At 44.2% G+C, this 21970-nt stretch overlaps 1 protein-coding gene across 3 annotated transcripts in view; it reads right to left on the bottom strand.

Annotated features, from left to right (window-relative positions):
• Positions 1–21970, bottom strand: part of FLT3 (fms related receptor tyrosine kinase 3) — a 581742-nt gene that overhangs the window by 202328 nt on the left and 357444 nt on the right. For all 3 annotated transcript variants that reach the window (XM_085621634.1, XM_085621633.1, XM_085621635.1), the window contains one exon: positions 2346–2505. In XM_085621634.1, the coding sequence (XP_085477760.1) occupies positions 2346–2505 (160 nt within the window). The remainder of the gene's footprint in view (positions 1–2345; positions 2506–21970) is intronic.

A 21970-nucleotide genomic window follows, 5' to 3' on the forward strand; every position in this document is an offset into this window, starting at 1 on the left:
ACTTTCTGAGACTGAAGAACCTTTTCTTCAACAGTTAACATTTTCTAATGAAAAGTAGAGCCCGTTCAGAAGCTCACCACCTACCAGTCAATCAAAGGCAACTCTCTGAAGGTGACAATGTAAATAACATTTGGTCACTGAAATGCTGGTTTATGTGCGGCTTTGTAACTCCAGTTAGCAACAGTGTTTTTATTTGTGTTTACAAGGAGAAGCCCTCTCTAGATCAAGGGATTTTGCATCCAACATCACAAAAGAGTTCATCATAGTCAGAGCATTGCGCGGCAGAGAAGGCTAGCTACATTGTCCTGTGACCATCAATTTTGTCTGCCTGCCGTCTCTGATAAAGTAACATTGTTAGTAGGGTTCAAAGGGAGGGCAAAGTTCAAAAAGTTCAGTCATTTTATAATTAACAGGTTCTTAAACGTTACCTGAATGTGTAGATACATGGAGGCAATTAATAGAATGCATTAATAGTTTGATCATTACAGGCAATGCCCTACAGCCTCCACTACATACCAATTTGACAATATAGTTAAAAAAACAAAAAGTTATAGGTGTTTATATACATATATATATATATGCTTGTGTATATATATATATATATATATATATATATATATATATATATATATATATATATTAACATCCTGAGCGTCACTTCAACAAACAGGCACCAACTCCGTGAGTAATTTTGACACAGAAGACGATTTATTCCACTGCCTGAATAGTTCTGTCAGTGTCAACCATACAAATACCACCACCATTTACCATTGGTTGTCATGGCAACCAAACATCGTCATAGACATAGACATTTCTCCGTGAGTGTAGTGCATTAACTGAAATACAGCATGGAAAAGGTATAAACATACACAAGTAGCTTGAACATAAATAGCTTACAATTGTGACCGATTCCTGAAATTAAAATGAGTAAAACAATTTTTACTCAATTAATAAACGAAAGGAAAACCGATAAAGCGAACGTAAACTAACCAGACATGTGTCTGCAGTGGTGCGTCCTAATTGCCAAATTGAGCGCGCTATCATATGGAGGGTATGGTTGCGCTTAACTACAGACACGGATAAAATATCCATCGAGTGTATTAGTGCGTTTTCTCTTTTATATATATAGATATATGAAAATCAGGGTTTGCCTTTTGCGGGGATGGCCTGAAACGCGTCGCAAGAGAATGTTGAGTGTTTGAGGTGCTGGCAGCGCCTTAGTGGAACCACGTCTCCAGCGAGTGCTTCCCGCAAAAGGCAAACCCTGATTTTCATGTAATTCGGCCTGCCAGGTCGAGGGATAGCACCACTGCGATACCCTTGCGGGTCCGGTGCTGGTTATTGGGACAGCTGATTCCGTGAGCTGGAGATTGCCTGGTAATGGGGAGCTGTGATACACTTGAGCACTAAAAAAGAACTCATGTTTTAATTTTTGGAGAGGTTTGAACAGATCCACATGGATTATGTATTTTTAATAAACTTCCAGTCCCATAATCCTTTGCTACGGCGTGTGTGTTATGCCGGCCCACATGGGCGTGACTTTCATTTAAATTTGGGGGATGTACTGGAAGCTGTGTTTGACCCACCAATTGACAGTTTTGCCATGGATGAAGGGCGGGGATGGCCCGAAACGCATCGCAAGAGACTGTCGAGTGTTTGAGGTGCTAGCAGCTCCTTAGTGGAACCACGTCTCCAGCTAGTGCTTCCCGCAAAAGGCAAACCCTGATTTTCATGTAATTCGGCCTGCCAGGTCGAGGGATAGCACCACCACGATACCCTTGCGGGTCCGGTGCTGGTTATTGGGACAGCTGATTCCATGAGTTGGAGATTGCCGGGTAATGGGGAGCTGTGATACACTTGAGCACTAAAAAAGTACTCATGTTTTAATTTTTGGAGAGGTTTGAACAGATCCACATGGATTAGGTATTTTAAACTTCCAGTCCCATAATCCTTTGCTACGGCGTGTGCGTTCTGCCGGCCCACATGGGCATGACTTTCATTTAAATTTGGGGGATGTACTGGAAGCTGTGTTTGACCCACCAATTGAAAGTTTTGCCATGGATGAAGGGCGGGGATGGCCCGAAACGCGTCGCAAGAGACTGTCGAGTGTTTGAGATGCTAGCAGCTCCTTAGTGGAACCACGTCTCCAGCAAGTGCTTCCCGCAAAAGGCAAACCCTGATTTTCATATACATATATATATATATATATATATATATTTGCAAACATTTTCCAAATAAAAATTAATGCAGATATTGTTCTGCGTTGGAAAGAAGCACATGGGTCTATACCTTGACAAAATGTAAATACATAAGCATAAGAAATACCATTGCAAAACTGACAATACCTAAAATCATAACATTGGTCGTCGACCTTCTGGTTTGAGAAGGAGATGAGAAATCGCAGGTATAGAGTCCTTTGTTACTTTTTCCCACCGATGCCACATGTACAAACACCACCTTTGTCACATAGTCACCTTCCTGCTTGCTTTCACAAAATGAATCCTCCTACAGTAGGGTTCAATACAAAGAAAAATTAAAACAAATAAAATGTACATTTATTCATATTGATTGCTGCAAATCTGTCTAAACAGAATGGTTCTATTTACTGGGAACAGGCTCTCAGGAGTAAAGAGGGAAGTTTATGTGTGCTTGCGTTGACTAAGAAGTAGGCATAGGGTTAAAATCTATACATTTTACTAAACACAGTACATCGTCAAAGCTATTTTGAGAATTTCTATAATCCAACAAAGGACCATTCTTTCACTTTGAAGTTCAAACTGGCTGTGGGAATGTAAATGCAAGCACTCATGGACTTGATTTAGGAAAACTGTTCAAAATAAATATTGGATATATGTATGCATAACTGGTCACAAAATACTGACCAGTATTTTTGTGACCAGTGAAGAAATGTACAAACTAACCTATGTACTAATAGATCGGTTCATAAAATTCTATATAAGTATTGCGACTCTCTATTACCGGAGTCAATAGGAGAGATGGTAGCCTGCTGCGGTCAGTAGACCACCATGTCTGTGATCACTTTTAGATAAAGCAAACTTTTTAGGTCGAGCCTGAGCCAGCGCACAAGCGCTTCTCTGGCGACCTGTTGTAGGTAGAGTACGGAGGAGAAGCCCCGCCCATATTTTTCATTGACTTGTGCCTTTGTTCTTTGTATGTGCTGGCGTTTGATTTCTTAATAGGCTTGTTAGTCCCTCCTTAGTATGGCCATGTCGTCATTTGTATCCTCCCATGGCTACTGGCCCCTTTACTTGGTTGTTACACAGTACTTGTACGTATTCTTTATTTAGCTGGGGACAATGGCGGCTGCTTGTTTGCAATGCCATAGGTCTCACATTTAAATGCGAGACCCATTGCAGTGCAAATACATTTTTTCATGTGAACCCAAGTGGTGCATCTGCTTAGAATTATGCCTTTCGGGCAGCTGTATACGCAAACAAATGATGGACGGAATACTGAATAAATCCTACCTTCACCCCCAGTCAAGAGATCTGGGTTAAATCCATCGTTCTTTTGCTCACCATACCACCCCAGTTTAGACCCAGCCATATGCAAATCAGTCTTGACCATGTGCCTCATGGGAACAGTCCAGACCGAACTGCCAAGCCAGGTCCTCGCTGGACCGGAAACAAGTATCCTGGGACCGATTTCTGGGTATTACCCTTCATCAGCCAGGCTAGCTTGACTCCAGTGGCACCACTAATACCACCACCACCATCACCACTGCCACCACCACCAATACCACCACCACCCATACCACCACCACCACCACCACCAATGCCAATACCACCACCACCAATACCACCACCTCAGCGCTTCTCGCTCACTAGTAATAGCAGGGGCACTGTACGAGGCAGGAGCTACAGCAGAGACCATCCCACCCTCCCCCCATGCCTGCCATAAAGTACAGCCCGCCCTGCACTAGGAGGTGAAGCCGCGGCCCTACTACAGCTGGAGTGTTTTTATAAGGCCGAAGATAGCAATGACATTATGCAATGCCACACTGCACTCTCAAATCACGGAGAGGGCAGGATATAGCCTCCCCTCTCCCACTCTTCCTCCTGAGCCACGACAGTGTAATCACAGAGTGAAAGGTGTTGGAGAGCTTGGTTAGTGTTGATTGCTCAGATCACCACCACCACCAATACCACCACCCCCCTTCAATACCACCACCACCAATATCACCACCATCAATACCATCACAACCACCAATACCACAACCACCACCAAAACCACCACCATGAATACCACCGCCAATACCACCACCAATACCAATACCAACACCCATACCACCACCACCAATACCACAACCACCACCACCAATACCACCATCATCAATACCACCACGACCAATACCAATACCACCACCACCACCAATACCACCCCCACCCCCACCAATACCAATACCACCACCACCACCAATACAACCACCAATACCAATACCACCACCACGCATGCGTGAGCAATACATTTATTAAAAGTGAGCGTTTAAACTTGAACTGAACACTCCTGCCCCTACCCTGATGGCAGTGCTATCAGTAAACGGAGAGGCAAGTCAGGGATCATGTGTAGCTATATATGGGCTATATTCTTATTAGACATAGAGCAAACGTTTAGTTTATTTAATCAAACAAAACAATTTTTGCTTTGTAAAGCAGAAATGCTGAACTGACATATTTGAAGGTGCAATCATATGTGAAAATAAAGAAAAAGACGATTCTGTAACAAAAAAATATTTGCCAATCATCACACAATTTGAGACCAGTTCATGGGTAAAGTACATTACAGTTAGGTTGGGTAGATTATTCTAGTTACTCCACTTGCAGGTCTAGTAACATTTTTTGATTTTTCGAGGCCTGGGCTAATGTTAAAGAGATGGTCCAGACGAGGAAGCACTGTGGGGGGAGGTGACTCCAAGGATCAGTTGGCAAATTCACTGTTTGAACTACAGGGACCCGACAAGCTTCCAGAGGCCTTCCCTGTAACTGTCCAGCTGACCAGAACTAATTGGCCTGCCCTGAGCCCTGCTGCTGCCCTCTGTTTGAGTGAGGCCTGATCCCCAAGAGGTGCCCCCACGTCCTGGATCTTGTCTAGCATCGAAATATACTATTCCTGCTTCAAGACAGAACTCCAGGTGAGAATGAAGAAGGTTTGGGCTCCTCGTGGAAAAGAATACAATAAAACAGGAGCACTAATGCAGTACTATGACCTTGACACAGCCTAAAACACAAAGAGTAACTCATCAAGGTATACACAACAAGATCTACACCATTTTGCAAGGTAATGTGTCATGGTTTGGTAAGATTACTTCTGCTTTACAGCCAGAGAATAAAAGTATATGAAGCCTTAAAAATGAAATGTAAAGTGATAATGGTAGGCTGAAGACATTCAGTAAGCTGTAGCACGGTGATTGGACAAACTATCGAGTTGCAAATATCATATTTCCTTAATATTGTGTCAAGGATATCATTAAAATAAAAATATTGTGTCACAAAATGTCATTTTCAAGACAGTTTACTTATATATAGTTGGAAATAATATAGGCCCTCATTATGATGTCGGATGGAAAGCCATCCGACTGCTCCATATTATGATACTCGCGGTCGGAGGGAAACCCGTGGGGGAATTCTGCTCCATTTCTGAATGGGCTTACGGAGCCCGTTGGGGCGGTGGGCGGAATTGTAATCCCAAAATGGCAGCGGAGCCATCCTCGGCTCCTCCGACGGCATAACAATGTCACTTTCTGCCTGTCCTTTCATGGCAGTCTGCCCACCATGAAAAGGCAGGCGGAAAGTGACTTTGGGGGCCCCTGGCAGATCCCCTTTTCCCCCTGGCCCTCCTCTATAGAGCCTGGGGGGCACCTGTGGTACCCCCTAAACAGCTCTGCACCTTGTGGCAGGCAATGCATGGTGCCTGCCACACATTGCAGGGATGTTTGAAAACATCAATTCTTCTATTGCAGCTTATGCTGCAGCCTTTTCTGGCCACTGCACAAGCTGCAATAGGAAAAAATGTATGCTTCCAAATCCCCATACGGCGGTCGCATCCTAATACTGCAGGTGGAAATCCAGACAAAGAGTCAGGCGGATTCCATTCCAAGGTGTCGGTCGGACGCTCGTCCGACCAACATCGTAATAGGGCCCATTGTTTTTAGAATATTTTAACATATGTTGATTAATATATTAATTTAATTTGGTAATATAGTTAGTATGTATTTTATTATTTTTTTCAGTTAAAGTTTTAAATTTTAACATTTACATCTCGCAGGCAAAATGTTTATTCGGAATTTCATCCATAAAAAAAGAATATAAAAAAGAAAACAGTAATCCAATTTCACAATAGTTAAGACCTTCATAAATAAATACACACAATTTCACCATAATAACAGGGGGTCATATGACCTGCAGCTCTACAACACTAAAACTATGGAAGTGGAGACACTAGTACCTTCAAGTGGCTAACAAGGCCCACTAATGCATGATATTAAACAGTTAAAATCACAATAAAGTCCTTTAGCCCTCTAAAGAAAACTGATTTTTCAGACAATTATAGAGTGTTTTTGTTCAAACGTTCTAATGGTGAGCTTAGTAAGACACAGGTACATACCTCTATTGGTCTATTTATCAAAGAAAGTTAAGAACTATATGATTATTAAAACCAATATACAGTTTCAAAAGCAAATAAAAGCTTGTTAAAACATGGATGCCCACTGAAATATGACTTAAAACTTCAGGTCCTTGCTTTCCCTCAGTATCCCCACCACAAACAAGAACCTGCTCAAAAAGCAAAATGTTGATTGATGTGTCACTCTTCAAGGCTGTTAAAGCTTCGTTATGGCGTCTAAATCTTAGCCTGATACATGAGGATCTGATCCACTTTGTTCTTGACGTTACATAGGCCTTGCAGAAGAAGAGCACATGACCAATGTTCTCCTTACAAGGTAAGGAACACATTGGGCATATCTCAATAAGTTATCTGTGGCTTCCTTCAGACCACTTAGATGTGAAAGAGCTTATTTCTAATATGCCATAGCGAAACCTCAGGTATAAACTTTTTGCCTTCTGTTATTGTGGTGTGTTCAAAACTGACTCATAACATTTTAAGACTTTGACAGACAAAAACTCTTCTGGCGATGCAATCCCCCTTTTTAAGGACTATGTAATAAAAACATGGGAATCAGGGTGGTATTCTTAGTAGATGCAGCAGAGACCAAACAAACCTATTCTCACTTAGGGTCAGGATCACACAATTGGCATGACCCCACATTTCGGCACCATAAAGTGCCACAGGTTGTACTGTAAGGGTTTACACTCCCATAGTAGGGAGTATTTCTCTTGTGAAAGATGCCTGATGTCTTTTGTGAATAACCACTGCTTGATGGTGGAGGACGCCCCTCCACTTTTGGAGATTCAGTGCCCATGAGACCTTGCTATCCAGCATGATTCCCAAATATTCAAAGGTGGAGACACGTTCTAGTTTCTCCTTGTCCAAATATATGTCACCTCTAAAGGACTTATGAGGTCTAATTGCCAAGTTTTTAGTTTCTGATGTATTTATCGCTAACCACTTGAAAGAACGGAAATTTTGAAAGTTCTTTAATAATTGTTTCAGACCCATGGCAGTTTGTGAGATTAGCAAGGTTTTGTATGCAAACAGGAGAGCTGGCACGCAGGTCCCATCTAACCTAGGGGCATCTATGTTGCCTTGGAGTAGGGACCCAATGATGTAAATTCGAAGAGTGAGAAAAGAGTGGGGGCTAAGATGCACCCATGTCTCACCTCTCTACGGGATTCAGTCAATTGGTTGCCCCTTGCAACCCCATTGAACTTGGCATAATGTTCTTGAATAAGCCTTATTAACAGGACCAGCAGTGCTTCGGGAACCCCAACCTTTTGATCAAGGCCCCTAACAGCCCCCTTGGAACTACATCGAAGGCAGCTCTAAGGTAAACAAAAGCTATATATAGGTGTGTATCTCTCAGCTTAGTGTATTTCCAAATAATTATGATGAGCCGTAAGACTTGATCTATGGCACTGGTTTTCGCTCTGAACCCTGCCTGGAAGGGGATCAAGATTTTCGTTTTAATCATTTAATATGTACATTTATTTTAAGTTCAATAATTGATACTGTAGCAGGTTGTTTAGTGTGTAGGTGAATAGGGTGAAGAGTAAATAAATTATAATTATTTAATTTAACTGTTAATTAAAATATTTTCTATTTCTTCATAATGATGTCAATTGTTTTGTTAAATACTTATGTTAGGTATGTAGATTTAATGTTTTATTCATAATTTATATTACATTGCTTATTAGGTTGTTGGTTTGGTACTGGAATAAGGTAAGAATTAAATATTTGTTTATTTATGTTAATTTTACATTTTAAATATGTAAGTGGAAATTATTTATGAAACAAACTATTTAGTTTTATATTCTGTTTCAAATATGTAATGTTATTAGTATATTTATATCTTGCCATTTTTTAAGTAATTGATGTTTCAGTAGTGGCTAGTTTGTTTTTAGGAGTATAGGGTAAGATGGGACTACATTTAAAAATGTTACTTTATTAATTGTTAGTAATATTTAATTGATTAATATTTAATTATATATATTTTGTATGTAGGATATATTATATTGCCCATTTATGATTTTCGAATAATTCATTAATTTACTGTTAAGCGTTTTCAAATTAACTTATTTAAAAAGTATTTTCAATGTACTGTATTTAAGAGTAATTTTTTTTTATTTCTTGTAAATAATATTTGTCTTTAAGTTCTTATGGAAATTGACATTTCAGGGGTTTACTGTTTTTGTTTATGTAGGGAAGTAAGTTATATTCCACTTTTTAATTTTTTTTTTACAGGTTTTAACTTTATTATTTTCAACAGCTATACTAAGAATTGTTTTCATTTAAAATATGAATTAAGTTTTTAAATAATAGTTTTTTAGAAAATTATTAAAATGTATAATTTTATTTGTAGTTCTTTCATATTCTAATATTTTCCCTACTAGTCTATAAATTGGATTTAGATTTATTGTAAAGTGTTTTCAACTTTAGTATCAACAAAATTGCCTTTTATTCAAAGAAAAATAATGCCAACCTCCACTAGACACAATTCATCACAAAGTACATGTAAAGAAACAATTAAAATCACTCCCATTAAAAACTCTAGGATATGGTAGTGCAATGTAAAATCCTTCACAAAGGTACATTTCAAAATACAATCTCTCCTATTTAGAACCATACGATAAAAAAGTACAATATAATTCTACCTTTAGCACTACCGCTTCTGATTTGTGCTAAGCTTTTTATATTACCTGACATTTCGCCTGAATGTTCCAGCTTATCTTTAGATATAACCCAGTTGCTTTTGTTGTAACACTTGAAAAATCACTGAACAGAATAAATACATTTCTCTGCTGCATTCTCTCATTGTTCTTTGTGTAAAGTCTTGGCGCTTGAGTATGTCTGACCTTATTTTACAGATGCTAAAGTAACAAAGTGCATCATATCCTCTTTTTCCCACAGGAACATTTGTCTGAGGTTTCTTCTGTTCTTGATAGCATTCAGCAGCAGGCAGCCTCCCCTTACTCATGCAAACAGACTTCTTTCCCTCTGGTTTTCTAGAAGCACAGAATACTGTTGGGCATTGGGCAAAGGACTGACCAGTCCAATATGACATCTCGGTTGAAAATTGCTTGGGGTGGCTATTTTCTGTTTATGCTTTAAGCTTTGCTTGCTTATGATACATTTACCATCTTGCACCTCAGCAAGTTAATGTTTGTTGTTATAGACAAACTAAGGGGTATATTCACAAGAACCTGTGATAACTACCGCAAGAGTAGCGTAACGCAACTTTCAATATCGTAGCCCATCGCGGGAAAATAACCCTGTGACAACGTGCAATTCACTACAAGCAATAGTCTACCGAAACCGCGGACAATGTCTGCATAAAACCACCTTGATGGAGATAAAAACACAAACCACAACACCAAAAAACCTGCGATGGGCCAAAGCGCGATGAGGAAATCAGCGATAAGCAGCGCTAGGCCTGCAACACACACCTGACCCATAAAAGCAGAAAAAACACCCACACACAAACTGACCTACACCCAAGCACCATGGAGGCAGCCGGAGCAGGAGGACGAGCGCAACCCCACAAGCACCCTGGACGACCAGCCTGGGACCACAGGGACAGGGAAGGGCAAGGACAAGAACACAAGGAAGACGAAAATCAGTCCGCAGGTGAACAGGATCACTGTCACGGAGGTGATGGAACACCATCAACAACTCTTCATCACCTCCAACGTGTCACTGGGCACCAAAACTACAATATAGCGGGACATCGTCGACAAGGTGAATGCCGTCGGAGAGCACAAGCGGACAATGAACGAGGTCAAGAGGCGATGGAATGACATCAAGCGGAGGACCAGAAGGCAGCAATGCAGACTGGAGGTGGGGGCCCAGCGCCACAGCTGGAGCTGGATGACATGGAGGAGCTGGTGTCGACAGTCATCAGCACGGAGTCGGGGGACCGGACACTGCTCGACAGGACACAACACAACCACAACAGGGTGAGTGACCACCAGGTACTGGGGGAACGGATGGAGATGGGCACAATGGCACACATGCACAATCAAGCACAGCACAGTGCACACCCACAATGACTCTGGGTCATCGCCCAGATCTACAGACTGTCACAATGTAAATACCATGCTGTCTGAATGTCAACCTGTACCATGCGTCTACACACATGTGGACACATAGTAATACACCATCTCCCCTTCACATCGCAGGGGCACCGTCAAAGCCTCCTGCAGAGCAGTCCCAGACACTCTTCACGGATGATGAGGAGGACAACGCCAGCATCGACACCCACACCATCCAAGACATCATTGACCTCATCCGCCACTCACCTCCAGGCTCAGGGCAGCCCAGCTACATCGATGAGACCCCACCCACCACCCAAACCACCCAGCAGGTGGCACCCACAGCCTGGCACCCTCCCAAGACCTCCAGGAACAACACATGGCCTTCCAACACCGTGTGCTGGAGTGCCAGATGGAGACGGCTGAGCAGGTGGGCTTCGGCATCATGGCTGCCAAACTGGACGCCATCCTTGGGTGTCTATGTCCGCCCCATGGTCACCAACGAGCCCTGACTGACATTGCCGGAGTCATGACGCGGAGATTAGAACAGCTGTCTGTTCAGAGTTGCTCCAGCGATACCAGCCGTGAGCTGGCACACATACGGAGGCTCATGGAGGACATGGTGCGGATGGAGGTGGAAAGGATGGCAGCCACCGCTGCACATCATCGAAATGTAGCTGGGATCTATCATGCCCTACTGACCTACACCATGGCATTGCCGCCACAAGGCGTGGTGCCGATGAATGCTGCTACCCCACACCATCCACATCCCCGCCCCCTGGTGAGTCAGTGCCTCCCAGTACGGCAGGCGTATCCACTCAGGCCCCTGATGTGTCAGCGGCACACAGTGTGGCAGCCGGTTCTGCAACACCCACAGGTGGGGCAGGGCTCACACCCGGGGATGAGGACGGGGATTGGACTGTGGTCAGAAGGACCAGGCACTAGCATTCATTACCGCCACCTGGCCTGTGTCTGCTTGGTCCTGCACATGGCCTCATGACCTTCCACTGACCCACTATACACTCCGCTGCACTCACCTTGGACAGCGACATGTACTGCCACTTCCGGATTGGTTACCAATGACACAGCGACTAGGCTGCGGACAGTACCCTTCCCTACAGCAGGACTTGTCATCCCTGGATGGACTCTGGCTGGCCCTACACGGGCCCATATTGTGTAGTGTGCTGGGCTTTGCCCTGAACCGCTGCGGCTGCATAACTGCACTGGATGTGCAATAAACATCCATTGACGCACTGCTGTGTCATGTCCATTATCAGTCATGTATGCATGTGTGGATGAATGTAGGGACAGTGATTTTCCTTGCGTCAATGATGGTCATCCTGTGGAATGCCAGTCAGAGGGTGCTACATTGCATTTTGTGTACCGGGTCCAGTGAACACTACAACTGGGACACACACATCACTCACTTCCTTGTCCAGACATGGACTGAACCACGCCCAGAGCCCACATGTCATTGTGGCAAGCCCTGCGCTGGTCCGGCGTACGGCAGGCCAGACCACTCCACTTACGCTCCGAGGGGGGGCCCTCATTACTACCCGTCGCAGGCGAACTCGCTTGTGGTGTGCAGGTCCTGGTCTAGTTGTCAGCATGTCACAGCCACTCCCTGAGGGCAGGTTTGCACGCAGACCACACCCATCCGGCACAAGCATCACAGGCCATGTGACTCCGCCAACATAAGGGGCCGACGACGTTACATTCTCCTCTACCCGTGGTGACTGGATGACGGACACCACGGTTCCCAATCATGAAGGGCACGGGGTAGTGGCAACCCAGGCCTGCGTACGGCACAGGCCAACCACCATGTGGCGCTGACTGGGGTTGCACAGGGTTAGTGGCAACCCAGGTCTGCGTACGGCATGGGCCGACCACCACCTGGTGCTGACTGGTGTTGCACAGGGTTAGTCGCACCCGGTGCATTGCAGCAGGCACAGGCACCCCGCCACGGGATGGTGACTTTAGGTGCACTGAGTCAGTGGCACCTTAAGCGGCTGAGAGGGTGGGCAACCTGCGATGATGCCCCGTCCCGGCGGTCCAGGCAACTCAGGTTTCGTGTGCCCTGTTGGACCGGTGTGTAGGCCAGAGCCAGCGGGCAGCGCGGGCCTACCGCCACGTGGCCTCGCTCCTGGGTCACAGACTTAGTGGCACCCATTGGTCTGATCGGGTGTGCAAAAGACACACAATTGATGTTTGTAATGCTGCACAAATCAAAACTGAGTGGGTGTGCAGCCTGCGATGTTGCCGGGTGCACTGGTATGTCCTCAGCCATGGAGTATTCAAGACCCAGCAACACACGTGAGACCTGGTGGCCTGTGGAGTGTGGCTGCATGGTGTGGAGGGTGCCATGTCCGCGGGCCCCGGAATTGTGGCTTGCATCGGCATGTGGTGGGACATCCAGTCTGCAAGCCGGTGGCAGAAGGTGAGCAGTGAGGCCTGGGTGTGCATGGGCGGGCATGCTCCGACGGCAGTGGGTGCCTATATGATGCCTCTGCCTGGGTGTGCATGGGCGGGCAGGCGCTGTTGTCTTGTGCGAGTGTGTGTACTGTGCTAGTCATGTATCTGGACTCTGTTTCAAGTGACCGCTCTGACTCAGATGTGTGACCTAATGGACTGCACTACATGCCGGCAATGGGCTGGAAACACACTGGTGGCAGCAGGTGAGCAGTGTGGCCTGGGTGCGCAGGGGCAGCTCTCTCTCTTCCTCTCTCTCTCTCTACCCCTCTCTTCTTCTCTCTCTCTCCCTCTCTTCTTCTCTCTCTCTTTCTCCCTCTTTCTTCTTCTCTCTCTCTCCCTCTCTGCTTCTCTCTCTCTCTCTCCCCCTCTCTTCTTCTCTCTCTCTCTCTCTCTCTCTCTCCCTCTCTTCTGCTCTCTCACACCTTCGCTCTCTGTCCTTTGATGTGTGCAGGACACACCTTCTCATCGTGTCTTTTGTCTTGCAGGCTGTGACCTACGGACTGTCCCAATGGGAGGCGCCATGTGTCTTCATTTGATTTCGGTGTTCATTTTAATAAAGTTTTATTTGTTGCTTCGAAAGTGAATGTGTGATGCTCATTTCTGTGCCGACACATGCATTTCAACTGTTGTGATTGTGCGACATCATGCAGAATATTTTGTACATGTTTTTGTGAAGCTGATGTGGCATGTCTTGGGGGGTGTGCCAGGGAGTGGTGGTCCGGAGGGTGGCGTTGGTGGGTGTTGTGGCCCTCTTGGGTGTCTGGGCCGCATGATGTGTGGCTCCATGGCATCTGTTGCCCTTCCGATGTGGCCCTGGGCTGGTCTCCCTTTTGTGGTGCTGTCTGCCGGTCAGAGCAGGTTTAGATTTCCTGGTGCTAACGCGCCTTATCGCCGGTTTTGTGTTCTTATCGCAGATCTGCCTGGTCGTTGAGAATGGTGAGGAGTGGTATGGTAACGGCTTTTGGCACGGGAACGCCCACTCTGCATCCCATTAGCGATAGTTGTGGAGATCCTCTGTGGCGATGTTTTTTGCGGCTGCTACTGCGGGAAAACTGGTGCTGTGGGCTGTTAGCACCAGCTTGTGAATGGGGAGGTACATTTATCACGACTTTGGCTGTGATAAAGTGCCGTTAATTCGGCGATAGTTCCTTGTGAATATGGCCCTAAGTGTGTTGGCTTAGTTTTCTCATTGAATTACATAAGATGATTTGTTGTTCATGGACAAGTGTTCTTTCCAGAAATGACCCACTAGGTTTGTGCCTTGCGATCTCAATCTTTTTAGTCCATACTTAATGGGGGCCATATGGCACTCGGTTTCAATTGAGAAGTAGCTGATATCTGATTCTAATGCTACTGTTGGAAAGCTTGATAGTAGATTGAGCAGAGATTTCCAAAACTTCCTCTCAAATCAACCTACTCCTTGCCTAAACTCGTCCATTTCCCATTGTGCTGCTCCATACGCAATTTGGCTTCCAACGTTTGCCTGGAAGACTTTATCAATAAAACTTTGGAACCAATGATTATGTTTGTGTGCTAACTGTAGGATGGCATTTGGGGCGGCTTCAGATTTCTCAATAGTTGATTGTATGTAGGTTTTCCAGCCTACAGTTCTATCCATAATCACGCCTAGATACTTACATGATGCCACTTCTTCCAGTTTTACTTGATTTATAAAAAAAGAATACTTCCTTGAGTGCTTTGTCCTAAAAGTCATTATCTTAGTCTTCTCTGTATTAATTTTTAATTTATGTATTTTACAGTAATTTTTCAAAGCCACTAACCGTGCTTGCAAGCCTTTAGGGTTTTTTGCTACCAATATAGAGTCGTGAGAGTAAAGCAAGGCAGGGACCCTGAAGCTGTTTACTGTAGGGATATCATTGGTGGCTTTTCTAACTTCGTGGTACAGATCATTCGTATATAGGGAAAACAAAAGTGGGGCTAAGAGAAAATCTTGCGTGACCCCTCTTTTGGTATATAATTTTTTGCTCCTAAACCCTGCTTGGTTAAGTCTTACCTGGGAGGAAGTACCCGTATACAACAGTTAGATTAATGTTAACAACCTGGGATCAATGTCCATTATGGTCAGTTTCTCCCAGAGTTGATTTCTTGGAACCAAATCAAAGGCTGACAAGAAGTCTAGAAATGCCACATACAGGGCAATTGGAGTAGCAATAGTTTATCTAACCGCTCTGGAATCCAACAATTTCCCTATTGTTGCCTAGTCTGGAATGGGAATAGTAAATCTAACCCCTTTGGAGTTCAACTCTCTCCCTATTTTTGCTTAAACTGGAGTCGGAATAGTAATCTAACTCCTCTGGAGTCCAACACTTTCCTTACTGTTTGACAGCATGAAGTGGCAATAGGAAATTGAGATACTTCAAGGTTCAAACTTTATGTTTAAGCATTATTTTTACTATTATCTTACATTCTGTGCTTAAAATGTTTTATTTCAAAACAATTCTAATATTTATGTTTAAGAGAATGTTTTTCTTTTAATTTATTCATACTTATTGTATCTGTGTGTTATTTATTTTTATATCTATGTTTATAACATTGTGTTTGTGGTGGATAATATTTGTTAAACTTTTTATCTTTATTAAATTGTAAATCTCTTGATTAGTTTTAAGATGGCATCCCTATTTACTTTTTTTAAGTCTAACATCCCTTTGTAGGCGCCAATTTTAACTAATGTGTTTAGATCACCAATCTCGGGCCGGATCTCTGATATGTGGTTGACTGCCACATTGGTCCCAATTCTTAAAAAGGGGGATAGGTCTCAGCCGTCTTGTTATCGCCCACTTTCTTTAATTGATTTCAGTGCTAAAATACTGGGTTGTGTTTTATTTGCCCGTCTGCAAGATTGGGCAGTGGCAAATAACATCATGTCTGAGGTGCAATTGGGTTTTAGACCTGTCATAGGGACGATAGAGCAATGCCTACTATTATTAATTTTGGGGAAGTTTATGAAGGCTAAGAATGAATCTATCCATTTGGCATTCCTAGAGCTACGAATACTTTTGATTTAGTGAAACGTGACAAACTGTGGGACATAATGAGGGGGATGGGTGGAAACTTTTATCATTGATTCGACAGCTCCATCTTAACCTCTCAGTAAAGTTGCGTTACGATTCTTCAGGTGAATGCTCCCCACATATTGAGTCTATGCGAGGCGTTAGACAGGGCTGCATTTGGCTCCTTTCCTTTTTTTGAACTATATAAACGGGATAAGTGCCTTTTTGGTTCAGAATGGAAAGGACTTGCTGAAAATGGGGAATAAGTTGGTGCCCATTTTGCTGTACGCAGATGATGCCATACTGATTGCCTGCTCAGCAAATGTCCTCCCAATCTTATTAGATCTTTTCCTGACATAATAAGAAGGGGCTGGATCTTCAAGTTAACATTTCCAAGTCTTTTGTCATGACCTGTGGGCAACCAAATATTAGGACGAAAACTTTCAGAATTGGAGACCACATTTTAGGGAAAGTAAAAAATGTCAATTATTTGGGGATCCCCTTTAATAACACACTGAGCTGGTCATCCCTTTTGACAGCAAGACTTCAATCCCTCAACAGAAATTCAGAAGCTATTTTTAGATTTGCCTGAAAGTTAAAGCATAAACCACTTAACGAAATGCTGGTTCTTTTTAAGAGCAACTGCATCTCAGTTGGCACAAACTGTGCTGGATTGTGGGGCTACTGTAAAGTTGGTCCCCCGCAAAGAACAGAAAACAGTTTTACTTGAAGACTGCTTTTAGGCCTAGCCAGTATACCAAATTTAATCTGTCATGTATAATGGGGCTGACCCGCTTGGCCTGGCCCCCTCTTTGCTTGGGGCATAAATATGGTTCACACCTAAACTTGCTGTTACTAGGTTTTTTGTCAATGATTTTCAGTCATTAGACAAAGCAAAACAGATTCACCGGCTGTTGTATATTACAAATCCTGTATCCTGTATTGTATATCCTGTATCTGGCATGACCATAAATTTCTCATTAAAAACTGCTAGCTGGCTCATTGTACAAACGCTCACCTGGACCTTTCCCAGGCTAAAGTTTCTGCTATTAGGTATGTTGCTGTCTCCACAACAAACAGCATAGAACCTATCTATGCTGGGTAGAGAATCCAACTCATTACTATTGGCTGACAAGCCTTTATTTAGAAATGTTGCACTTTAAATTTGCCTTCCCTATAGCGGGGCTTTGGAGCAGGGACTTGCTGCCCTGATGTTGTGATGGTATCTCTATTCAGAGCACAAGCCACTTTATTTTATTGTACATTGTAATTAGACCCAAGACGTACATTTCTAGCACCAGTCCTCCATAATTCCAAAGTCAGAGCCCACAAAGAAGGGCTTATATACGTGCAATCTTAACCTTTCCGAGACCTGTGCCATTTTGTACAAAATTTGATAAGATCTGCTTTTAATATTAGGAACAGATACCCAAACTAAAGAACTGAATTCTTTATTTTTATACCTGTATTTAGACTTTTAAATGCTTTATGAAGTTGGCATAAGATACATTTTTATATGACGATATTTTATTGTATGTGCTAATTTTGGAGGTTTTTGCTTTTATGGTCTTTGGCCGAATTAAACTTGTTTTGAATTGACTTGATTAGTTTAAAAAACAAAAATTCAAAAATAGATAGATAGATAGATAGATAGATAGATAGATAGATAGATAGATAGATAGATAGATAGATAGATAGAGATATATGTTTTTATTTATGATAACCAGCTATATTTATTTTAAATGTTTAAAATATTTTGATGTGTTTGTGAATTTTTAAATGTACTTACATATTTTTATTGCAGATACATACTGTATATAAGTATTCATGCACAGCAGAAGATGTAACCGCTTACATAGGGGAAGGTAGAATATAGAGTTTATTCACTACACCAGTCACATTTCGGCCTTGCCCGGACTTGGTTACCTGATCCCAATTTATAAACATGGTAGAGTTATAGTCACAAGACATAAAGGAAAGACAGTAAATGTAGTACAGGTAGTATAAACAGGTGCCATCTTAGAATGGTGATTTTGTGCATCTTTCGTAATGAAACATTGTCACAATTGTGTGCAAAAATAACAGGAAGTGCAAAAAGAAGAAGAGGACAAGGTAGAGGAAGATCATGGAATGTAAGCAACAATGATGGTCCTGTGGGAACAAACAAGGGGCCAACAACAAGGAACCAGTGGGCGAATCCCTGGTAAATAACACTGTGGTTAATCTCACTCACAAGCAACTGACAGAGGACGAACTATGCATGTTATCTCTAGCCCTCTCTTCCTGCCCCTTCGGTAATTTGAATAATGTACAATCATGCATTGACCTGTTTAAACGAGTGGGGAACCTCAAACTAAAGAAATGGCACATGCTTCGATCTAAAAGTTGGGCCAACAATGTAAATCCTAACTGTGTCTCTAACCTGAAAATAAGTGATGTTGACATGCTTATAACTCTACAGGAACTTGAATACGGTGAAGCAACCGTAGGTAGTAGCAATGATCCCACTATTCTTTTAGATGACCTGAGTATAACTTATGACAAGGCTGCCCCTACTGTATTTAAACTCACCTCCACATTATTTCCACAGATGCCCTTTGACACGATAGACTAATTTCATTATCATACCCTGCAAGATTTCAAAAGGCTTAGGTACAAACAACATTACAATATATATAACATTATTAGAAAACAGAGACAAGGGATTGAAGATCTACTCCTGAGGCACAGCCGGGAGCATTGTTTTTAAAAAGTTAGCGCTGTAATTTTATCTTGTGTGTAAAAACTTTCACTGGGAAACCTACCTTTTTCACCCAATTGCACGTAGACTGGGGGCTTCATTTCACACCCTCACCGCCTAGCAGCAGAGCTAATCGCTGCAGCGGGAAACGCCCAAGTAATTGTCGCCAGCAGCGAGTGAGCCGGTCCTGTGGCCACGCCCACTCGCTCGAGGCCACGCCCACTCCACCTACAAAAACATGTGCACCTCACGTACGCGCAGCGGACGGGCGCAGCGGGCGCGCCGTCAGCGCGCCCAAGGCGCGCCCAAGGCAAGCCCGTCTGGGCCCGTCCGGGCCCAGCCGGACCCAGGCTCAGGAACTCTGCCGGATTTGGAGCCTGGGCGTCTGGTGTACACAAGTGACATGCTTCGGGCTCTCCACCTGGAAAAAAATCAGGAATGTCGCTACATCCATGATGAAGGCAAACCGTATATCAACTGTGCACGCTGTAACCCAGTCGCCCAGACTCCGGTAAAGCCTGGACTACAGATGGGCCTTCTTAACTGCCGTTCCCTCCCCAAGCATGCGCACGAAACCAACTTGCTGATACAAGATCATGGACTGGACGTATTGTTTCTCACAGAAACCTGGCTTTCTGCCAGCTCAGATTTTGATATTGTCAATACCCTTCCCCCAGGTTATCTTATCCAAACCCTGCATAGACCTAAAGGGAGAGGAGGGGGACTGGCAATAATCCAAAAAGAACACCTAGTTTGCAGAACCAGCAATGCTAACATTGAAGACTGCGAAAGTTGCCATTTCGCTCTCCAAACCTCCCCGGCACACTCCATAACAGGACTGTTGATCTATCGACCTCCGGGTAAACCAGGGAAATTCATTAACGCTTTCACCGAAACGGTGGCACAACTAGCTTCTTCCGCCTCTAACTTCCTCTTAGTGGGCGACCTCAATCTCCACCTCACAGACCCCACAGATTTCATAGCACTTGACCTCTTGCATGACCTGAGGTCATTTAACATTCGGCTGGTCAATAATGGACCCACCCACGACAAGGGACATCTCCTGGACCCCGTCCTGACTAATATCGCGGACATTACTACTGGTTCCCCCCTTCCTCTTCCATGGACAGATCATTTCCTAATCCCTATCTCCTGTCATTTATTCATAGCCCCCTGCCAACCCTCCAAAACTCGGGTCACCGATCGTCGCTGGCACAAGCTTGTTCCAGAGGAATGGGCCACTACCCTTTCAAATTCCAGACCCACTCTCTCCGCCGATCCTGTCATTGCCGATGAACAGTTTAATTTCTGGGTCACATCTTCATTGGATCAACTTCTCCCCAAAACTACTACTCTTAAACATACCAAACGGGTGACCCCCGCTCCCTGGTATACTACGGAGCTTAAGTCCCTACGACAGGAATGTAAGAAAACGGAACGTTCCTGGAGGAAGGATAAGTCTAAGGAAAAAAAGGACGCGTACCACACCACACTACAAACTTATAAAATTACCCTTCGAAAGACCAAAAGTCTATTCTTCCAAGAAAGAATAGAAAATTCTGCGTGCTCAAGCAAGGAATCTTTTACTATTCTAAAAGAACTCCTTAAAGTCCCTGACCCCGGACCCAGAAATCCACCAGACCCCAAGGCAGACGAGGAAAAATGCCATAAACTAGCTAACTTCTTCAAGGATAAGATCCAGAAAATCCTCGACTCAATTCCAACCACTAACTCGAGCGAGGAAAAAGAGATCAATAACACTCCTATTTCACCCTGTCTCACCTCTTGGGGACAAGTGACTGCCGAGGAGGTCGAAAGCACGCTTAATAACATCAAAAGTGGTTCCCCCATGGACCCCGCACCGTTACGTATCCTCAAGAGAGTAGCACCCATGATCATCCCCCCTTAACCCAGCTTATCAACGCTTCGCTGCAACAGGGAGTCGTCCCCTCTAGCTGGAAGGCGGCAGTTGTCAAGGTGTTATTGAAAAAACCTTCCCTTGACCCTGCGGATGTGGCCAATTACAGACCAATTTCCCTCCTCCCAGGAACTAGTAAGGTCGCCGAAAAGCTGGTGAACAGAAAACTTTCACAATTTCTGGAAACTAATGATCGGCTGAAAAGCTCGCAGACGGGATTCCGCCCAGGGCAGGGCACCGACATCGCCCTCCTTGCGGCGGTGGAGGAGGCCAGAGCACTTCTTGACGCTGGAGGATCAGTGGCAGTGATCCTCCTCGACCTCAGTGCGGCCTTCGACACCGTCAATCACCAACTCCTTATCCACCGACTCAGGAGTGTCGGTGTAGAAGGAAAAGCACTACACTGGCTATCGTCCTTTCTGGGTCATCGGTCCTTTCAGATCTGGGAGAACAACACCCGCTCCTCTGAAATTCCCCTCCAATGTGGTGTACCTCAGGGCTCCTCCCTGAGTCCCACATTGTTTAATATCTACATGTCCCCATTGGAGGAGGTTGTCATCCCGTTCGGAGTGAGTATCGTCAGCTACGCCGACGATACTCAACTAGTGGTATCCCTATCTCACCCAAGCCAACAACCTGCGGACCTTTACAACTGTCTTACGCAGATACAAGGATGGATGAACCGGTCCTATCTGAAACTCAACGGTTCAAAGACTGACATTCTCCTCCTGTCACAGAACATCTGGCCACCCTGTTTAGGCCCGCCTCCTGACCCGAAACCCGAGGTTAAGAGCCTGGGCGTTTGGCTCGAAAAAGATCTATCGTTTGCAACACAGGCAAAAAAAGTAGCCGGGACTTGCTTCGGGCTCCTCAAATCAATCCGAAAGATCTTGCCCTTACTTCATCCTACCGCAAAAAAACTGCTGATCCAAGGCCTAATATTATCCAGGATCGACTACAGTAATTCCATCTATCTGGGCGCTCCTGAGGCAACCCTGAACAGGCTACAGAGGATCCAAAATGCGGCTGCCCGGATCCTCACCAACACTCCTGCCAGAGCCTCGGCCAAACCAGCTCTGAAGCTCCTCCATTGGCTCCCGGTTAGAGAACGAGTGAAGTTCAAAGCCCTCTGCCTGGCTCACAGACTGTTGCAAAACAAAGGTCC

The sequence above is a fragment of the Triturus cristatus genome, chromosome 8 (genome assembly GCF_964204655.1).
Source record: "Triturus cristatus chromosome 8, aTriCri1.1, whole genome shotgun sequence".
Classification (NCBI taxonomy): Eukaryota; Metazoa; Chordata; class Amphibia; order Caudata; family Salamandridae; genus Triturus; species Triturus cristatus.